The sequence below is a fragment of the Apaloderma vittatum genome, unplaced genomic scaffold (assembly GCF_000703405.1).
Source record: "Apaloderma vittatum isolate BGI_N311 unplaced genomic scaffold, ASM70340v1 scaffold4413, whole genome shotgun sequence".
Classification (NCBI taxonomy): Eukaryota; Metazoa; Chordata; class Aves; order Trogoniformes; family Trogonidae; genus Apaloderma; species Apaloderma vittatum.
The window spans coordinates 2574-11101 of NW_009707375.1; the positions used below are offsets into that span (position 1 = coordinate 2574).

The following is an 8528-nucleotide window of genomic DNA, read 5'->3' on the forward strand; positions in this document are numbered from 1 at the left end:
GTTTAAGTCACTAACATAAAAAATTAAAAAATGTTTGCATACTTTGTAATGTAGTACCATCAACACATCATAAGTAACTGTATTTTCTATAGGAAAGGGAAGAGAAAAACATATTTGCGTGGACAGAAGTCTATAGTATAAAACAATTGAATGTGTTTTAAAGAGCTTTGATGATTTATGAGCTCAGGTCTTGAGGATGACTAAAGAAATAGATCCTAGCAGGATCAAACCTTGTATATTTACACTCATAGGTGTAAAAGTGATATTGCCAGTTAATTAAAATACACATTTTCAGGATTGTTCTGAAAATTAATGAAGTCTAGAAACTAAATTTTAAGATCAGATGTTCACATTTGAAATAAAATATTTCTCACATCCTGTATAATTAAGGCAAAGTATGTTATCCTTTTAAAATACCTTGTATTTAGTTTCTGCATAAAAATAAGACATAAAAAATAAAACTATATATATTTTTAATGGAACACTGTTGCATATGGTCCAGCAGAATAAGGCACAAAAAGTAAACAAAATGCAAAAGCATATATAAAAGTTATTGTGTTATTTTGAGTGAAATATAGCAAAATTCAAGTAGTTCTGTGTACACTCATTTCTTGCAACAGGAATACATATTTTATATAGGTATTTCATGCTAAGCCTGATGTACAAAGACTCATCACGGAAGCATCATCCATCAGGAGTAGGTCATTTCTACAGTGACCTTATTGGGAAATCTGATACTTTTCAAACCATCTGAAGTGAGGCTTCTTAATGAGACAACCTGGCCTGAAATTCAAGTGTGAATTTTTCCACAAGGCGAAGTATGTTTGTTTCTTGCACGAGTCACTTGGGTGAGTTTTGTGTGCATGCTTAATATGAAGGTTAATACTTTCGTTAATATGAATGGCAATACGTTCCCCTAAAAAGTTGGGCACATCTGCACGGTTTGCTTTCGCAGGTATTCACAAGCAAATTTTCTCTCTGTAAAGCTGCACAGACATTGCTGCGCAGAATAAGCCATCAGTTCAACTGCGTTATCAGGGTAAGAAGCCTTTCAGGTGAGCGGGTATTTAATTTAATTTGGAAATATGGGCTCTGTTTATGAACAAATAAGCCTGCACGTGTAGAGAACAGAGAACCTTAAGATACTGCATTTTGATAGAAGGCATACGTCATCATTTGTTGTCTGCAGGCTCAGAGCAGCCCCTACTCCCCACGAGTAACATATATATTCCTTTCAGAAAGGAACAGGAGAGCAGATGATGTCTTTACTTCCTTCCCAAAGTTTCAGCTAGTTTCTTCAGTCTTTTCTTCAGCTCTAGAGGAAACTTCTCGTAACACTTTTTGCAGACGGGCTTCATATCAAACTCAACAAATTTATTCCTGAAATGACAAAGCAAAAAACACAAAAAGTTTTAGCAGCAGGGAGAGTGAAAAAAAAAAATGTGTCCTATTGAATGTGCTCTAGCAAAAAATTACTGCTACAGTTTATACATATATATATGAAGTTACTTTTAAAAGGTTGTACAGTGTAGAATGTAATTATAGTACCTTGTTGAGTAAGTTAGGCCATTTTTACCCAAAAGTCTATTTATTAACTGTGTAGTTTAAAAAGCCTTTCAAACCCAACTGTAGAGCTAAACAGACTAAACACAAGATAAAGGAGCAACAAGTTAACATCTCAAGTTGCAGTTGCACTAAAAATATTTTGGTTTTGATTGCTGTAAATTCATGCAAAATCTTAAAATAAAAGCATCCTTAGCACTGACCAAAGAAGAAAGGAGCAGAGGTGGTGGTGAGAAGGAAGAAAAGTTTACAAACAGATTGGCTTTTTCTTTTTCTGCTTCTCTTTATCCTTCGCTTCACGTTCCCGTTTGGCAAGTCGTCGCTTGAATTCATCTGGCATTTTCTCATAACAGTGTTTGCAGACAGGTTTTAGATCAATTTCAACAAACTTATCCCTTCAGAGTTCAACGCAGAAAAAATAAAGGGCGGAAAAGGAGATGAGTTAAGAAAACGAAGCGAAGGAAGTCCTGAACAGATAGTTGAAAGAGTTGTAAATTAATAAGCAGAGCAAGAGAAAGAAGCACCTATTTTCTCATTCCTGTCTTGTGTGTTTTTCATACCATAAGAGTTACACTGTAGAACCATCTACACTTTGACAATAACCACTGATACGCTTTGAAGGCATCACACAGCCATAAACTTACTTGAGTGTTAACTTCGTGTTGCAAGTTGAACAAGCGAAACAGTTCACGCACCATGCCTTATTCAGAGCAGACACAACTAGGGCGATGGGGGAAAAAAGAAACCATTAGCATTACAAAAAAAGGAAAGTAATTACAAAAATGTTAAGCTCATGCATTTGTGAGCTATAAAGAACAGTCATTCGATTCTTTTATCAAGTATTAAGGACCGTAAAAATAATGTGGAAAGACCAGAGAGGCACAAGTGAGTGTAGCGTGGCAGGGCTGTGAAGAATTGATAAAGCTGTCTCTGAAGCAAAGACCATTCTAGCCTGTCCTGCCTCCTTCTTGCTTCCACCTCATCTCATCACATACCGGCCTCAAACAACTGTTCTACAAGACCGTGTTTCCAACTTCATCAGGAAAACATTTTCAGCTGAAGAGCAATCCAGCAAAATCGTGTTTATGGCAGTGCCATCAACAGCAGCACTTGCCCAGCTGAAGAAAATAATGTGAAGCCAGCCATCAGGGTTTACTGATGGAAAATCAGTGCTACCAAGGTGAAAAAAATTGTGAACTCCTGGGATAAATTACTCAATCAAGACAAACCTGGATATATTTTTATTGTTTGCTTTGGAGAGAAAGTAACTATTTTCTCTTTGCTCGGTATCTCAATCCACTTTCTGTTCATCTTCTCTTTCAATATACCTTCCTATTTTTTCCTGCCAAAATTTGCCTGTCTTCTTAATCTAAAGTTAGTAGATGCAGGAAAATGGGTTTTTTTCTTATAAAATACAGTACTTTGTCAACAATAAACAGAACTAGAGCATTGCTACACAGAGCTTTTTTCCCACACTATGAGGCAAGCACGTCCACGGATGCATAATTATTCCACTGCTTGCCAAAATAATATTAGTCAGATGAAAGTCTTCTCTCCCAAGCAACCTCTGCAATACAGTCATAGACACTGTCCTGAAAAGCTGCTGCCACAGATGTCTGGTTGACCAGAGAGAGAACAATATTGGATACTCATAATCTGTGACAACAGTGTCAAATCTGTGCACCGAAATGGAAGAAGAAATGTAACTGAAGACGTACGTTGAAAATAAAGAAATTACTGCATTCTGTTCAGTTCAGAGACCAAAACATACAATATGGATGTCAGACTCTCTGTTGAAAGGTTAGGATCATACAGAGATGTAGTTATTAGATGAGGCTGAATTTATTAATGCACCTCAAATTCCAGTTCTGCTCCTTCTAGTAGGATTTTACTGAAGAGAAGGACAAAAAAAATGTTTTGTAATGTCGTTCTGCAGGTATAGTCCAGTCCAGAAAATGTGGCAAGAGCACATCTCGGGAATGTAGGTCTCACCCTGTAGTTACATGACTATAAACTAGTTTATGTCTCTTTTTTTACACACTAGAGGCTTCCTCCTACTTTGCTAATGGCTTTGGACTTAGGTGAGGCTAAAATCAATGTTATAGTATGTACTTCAAGCAGGAGCAAATAGGCATGTAATGTTGCATTATTTCAGGTAAAATAATTTGATTTTGGCATTTTATCATAGCTGGTTGTCAAAAAAATCCCACAAAACCACCACCCCCCCAAAAAAACCAACCCAAAACCCAACAACCAAAGAAGAAAAACCCAAACAAACTTCATCCACTTGCTTCCAGTTCTACGTCTACAGGACACATCTTTCCAAGTATGATCTTTCCTCGTTTTGTGACATTATCATCAGCCTAGATTTTCAAAAGACAGGTGCCTATGATATATAGGTATTTACCTCTAGGAACCAAAATGACATAATGGTAACTAGGAGCTAGGCATGTCTTTCAATATCTACTTCAGACTTGGTTCATCACCCCTAAATTCACCTGAGGAGATGCCTGTGTGGTCATTCTCACCTTTGCCGGTGTTCTTTTTTGAAGTTGGTGGCGCAGGAAATCACTTCTGTGCATCTCCCTCAGCATCCCTGGCCTTTGCCTGGCACTAAGGGGTTTCCAGTTGTTCACGGTTCTCTTCAGCTACTGGGTGGTCTTCTACCACCATGAAACACTGGCTGTAAGGTCTTCCTACCACTTGGTCTTTGGCTAATCAGCTCTAAACTTATTTCTGACCAAGAGAATTGCTGTTCTTGTATTAATGGGAACAATCAAGGATGCAACAGGGGTCTACTTTCCCTTTGATTCCACTTTCAAAGAACACTTCCAAACAGCTGGAAAAGCACTTACCATCTCCTTCAATCACACGGTTGCAATGGAAGCAAACGTCGCCAAATAGCTAAAGACAAAAGAGAAGTAACGATTTTTTTTTAATGCATTGTTTTTATGGAGGGTAACTTCTCAAACTAACAAAATAACTATATTTCAGCTGATGGACACAATAGCTTTCCTATTTATTTCAGTAAAAGAGAATGCTGGCAAGTCTGGTTTGCTTTTCCAAGTACATTTTGCCTGATCTCATCGCAAAACGTCTTTATAATACTAAAGATGAAAACATTTGTTCACAACTGTTCGATCCTCTGTAAATATGATTTAATTTTGTTTTAACATTTTTCTGATCCTGAACATTTGAAATACTGCAGCTCATGCCACATACGCAATGTCACTAATCAGCCAATTTAACATTTGGACTTACATGCCTGACGAGACCAGCATATTGCTGTTTCTGGTAAAAAACTGTAAGGAAATGTTTTTATTTAATAAAAAAGAAAAGGAAAAGTTAGGCTGAAATTCATTCATTCTATTTCCAGGCTTAACATTTGCCACCAATAGAACAATCAAGAAGCACGCAAAATTTCATGGATTTTTTCTAAATATAGTAAAAGACATCCACTCTACACACAGCTCCTCTCTGGCAGAAGCACTTGCCCCAGCACTGCTGCAATGCTATTACTGCTAATGTCCCAGCATTTATTGTGTACAACTATGCCAGCAACATTTCCATCATCTGCCCTTCATCACTGACAAATTAAGAATCCATCTGTAATTAGCAGGTGCCTTACAACTCCCTACTCTTATATTTATATAAGCAAAGAGGTGGACATGGCATGACACAGATAGCTTCCAATTAAAAAAGGTCTGTACGTCGTGGTGCAGGACTACACATTTAAGGGAGTCTAGAGAGAGGTAGGTGGTCCCATGGTAGGTAACTCCTATAAAAATACGAGCTGTCACTAGGTGGTGTCCTCTGACAAATTCAGTCTTCAGCAATCTAATGAATGGGTTAACAAACACGGGATGACGTAGTCTATGCTAACACACAGTCACCTGAGAGCAGCAGCTGCAGGGAAAACCTAAGGCTTCTTAAACAGTACAGCGTCTTTAATTTCTTAAGGACAGCATCTCAAACCGCAGCTGCTGAGTTGCAAATCTTCTTTAACTTCTTGGGAAAGACTGGGTGTCATTCATAGAATCATAGAATGGCTTGAGTTGGAATGGACCTTAAAGATCATGCAGTTCCAACTCCCCTGCCATGTGGAGGGACACCTCCCAACAGACCAGGTTGCTCAAAGCTTCATCCAACCCGCCTTAAACACTTCTAGGGATGAGCCATCCACAACTTCTCTGGGCAACCCATTCCAGTGGCTCACCACCCTCATAGTAAAGAACTTCATAAACTGCTTTTAGCTTCTTCATTAACTGCTCTGATCTCACAGACACATAAAAGCTCATAAGATCTCACGATACAGATTGTGCTGGCTAGCCTTTCTGAAATACCTGCAGAGGCTTTTCTCAATACCAGACTAAGTGGTAAGTGGCATTACATTTACAGGTGCCTAAAAGACAACAGAAGAACATCCATGGTTTTCTATCCCTGTCTAATAAAACCAATTAATCATGGAATCACAGAATCACAGAATGTCAGTGGTTGGAAGGGACCTCTAGAGGTCATCTAGTCCAAACCCCCTGCCAGAGCAGGATCCCCTAGGGCAGCCACACAGGAACGCGTCCAGGCGGGTTTTGAAAGTCTCCAGGGAAGGAGACTCCACAACCTCTGGGCAGCCTGTGCCAGTGCTCTGTCACCCTCTCAGTAAAGAAGTTGCTCCTCACGTTGAGGTGGAACTTCCTATGTTCTAACTTAAACCCATTATTTCTTGTTCTATTGCTGGGTACCACTAAAAAGAGATTGTCCTCTTCCTTATGAGTTCACTCATTAACACCATTTTTAAAAACACACAACCTTACCTGATTGTAGTGAGTTTCACAATACGCCAAGCCTTTTCTCTCGTAATGACGATGACCCAGGAATGGCTTTTCACATTTTGCACAAACGAAATGCTACAAAGAAAATGACATACATTTTTTTTTATTATTTAGACATAATAGTATTTTATCTGGAAAGCAAACCAAGTTTTGTGAACATGACTCAAGTCTACTGAGCTAGCTGTGCCATCTTGAAAAGGAGGGTTAAAACTTTTGTTTCTACATTTAGACCACTAAAATAACGTTTCTTTTAACGTCTTCAACATTTAAATGCAAAAGTTATGAAAAAATCAATCAAAGGGATTTTTGTATGTTATCAATGAACAGAATGAAGAGATTTTAAATAATTTGCACCATCATTACACTCTTGTGAAGGAAGCGTTTGCTGGAAATTTTCCAAACAACAAAAGGAATAAACTGTTCATCTTTCTAAGTTAAATGGAAGATGTGGAACCAAATCTTATACATGGTGTTGAAATAGTAACTCTCACATAAAGTGCTTTAGAGATATTTACATGGCAGGTGACTGTGGAAGACACATAGGTGACTATAGAAGACACTATGGTGGCCACAGAATTTTACTGCCTTTCTACGTGTACTGCTTTGCACTCTGACATTTTCTTCTCTAAGGACCTCATAGGGCTTTCTTTGATCACTGATTTTAGTTTCACAGTCAAAGCTCGCTCTCAGGTGGTAAAAATCTCCTACTTCACAGTGGAAGACCAGCCACAAGAAGGCTGAAGATGGGATTAATTGAAGGCATTTACTAATCATTGCTACCTACTTTACTAATCCTTCCATTGAAAGTGATCAGCAAAATCACAGGTGAGTACGTTAATGTTTATGTTTGTGAAAGACAATATATAGATAATCTGATGTTTACCTCCACGTGCCATTGTTTGCCCATCGCATTCACCACCCGGCCTTCAATGGGTCTTCTACACGCCCCACAGATGGGGACACCCATTTTGTCATGGCAGGGTAAGCAGTATAACTCTCCCTTCAACTCACGAGCGTCAGCAGTAAGTTCCTTCCTGTTCAAAAGTGAATGAATTGAGAGAATGAATAAAGGCACTGAACAACGCAGAGCTTCTGAAAAAAAACAATACTTTTAATACTTTTTTAAAGCATTTGCTTTAGAAATCATATCTGTGCTACAGCAGTGGCATCAAACATGACGTAGTTCAAGACTGATCACAGTGAACTGAGAACAGGCTGCTAAGCGAGCTGCACTAAGTGTCTCTGAAAACAGCTGCTGAGCTGTTGTCATTCTGCGTTCTGGTTATGTAGAACAAATATGTGTGCGCAAACCATGTTTGATTTATATTCCGGCACTCTTATCACCAGTTTATTTTAGATTTGCATAACAACAACTGAAAGCAGAGTGTAGTCTTCCACATCTACTACATTTTCCTTGTATCAAGCTTCAGAGAAAGAACACTAGGGACCCACATGAGCTAGCTACAATCATTCACTGCCAGTTGCAGAATCTCCTATCATAGAATCACAGAATCACAGAATGTCAGGGGTTGGAAGGGACCTCTAGAGATCATCTAGTCCACCCCCCCTGCCAGAGCAGGATCCTCTAGTTCAGGCCACACAGGAACGCGTCCAGGCGGGTTTTGAAAGTCTCCAAGAGGGACCCCCCACAACTTCTCTGGCCAGCCTGTCTCATCAGGCCGCTCTCTTCCATCTATCAGTGGTCCTGGCTGACTGGAGAGGTCTCAGCTGATTGGAAGACAGCAAATATAGCACTCATCTATAAGAAGTGAAAGAAGGATGATCCAGGAAATTACAGGCCTGTCAGTTTGACTTCAGTCCCAGGGAAGCTGATGTAGTAGATCATCCTGAGTTCCATTATGCAGCACATGCAGGACAACCAGGTGATCAGACCCAGTCAGCATGGGTTTGTGAAGGGCAGGTCCTGCTTAACAAACCTGATCTCCTTCTATGACTGGGTGACCCACTTGCTGGATGAAGGAAAGGCTGTGGATGTCATTTATCTTGACTTTAGTAAGGTATTCAACACAGTTGCCCACAGAATTCTCCTAGAGAAATTAACTGCTCTGGGCTTGGACGGACATATGCTTCACTGGGTGAAAAACTGGCTGGATGGCTGAGTCCAGAGAGTTGTGG

General features: G+C 39.4%; 1 protein-coding gene across 1 annotated transcript in view; it reads right to left on the bottom strand.

The window, feature by feature from the left end:
• Nucleotides 1-1124: 1124 nt before the first annotated feature.
• Nucleotides 1125-8528, bottom strand: part of LOC104271478 (LIM and senescent cell antigen-like-containing domain protein 1) — a 21274-nt gene continuing 13870 nt past the window's right edge. The window contains exons 6-10 of the mRNA XM_009866159.1: nucleotides 7276-7426; nucleotides 6375-6467; nucleotides 4419-4467; nucleotides 2208-2283; nucleotides 1125-1380 (exon numbers count right to left, since the gene is read on the bottom strand). Of these exons, the coding sequence (XP_009864461.1) occupies nucleotides 1266-1380; nucleotides 2208-2283; nucleotides 4419-4467; nucleotides 6375-6467; nucleotides 7276-7426 (484 nt within the window). The 3' untranslated portion in view covers nucleotides 1125-1265. The remainder of the gene's footprint in view (nucleotides 1381-2207; nucleotides 2284-4418; nucleotides 4468-6374; nucleotides 6468-7275; nucleotides 7427-8528) is intronic.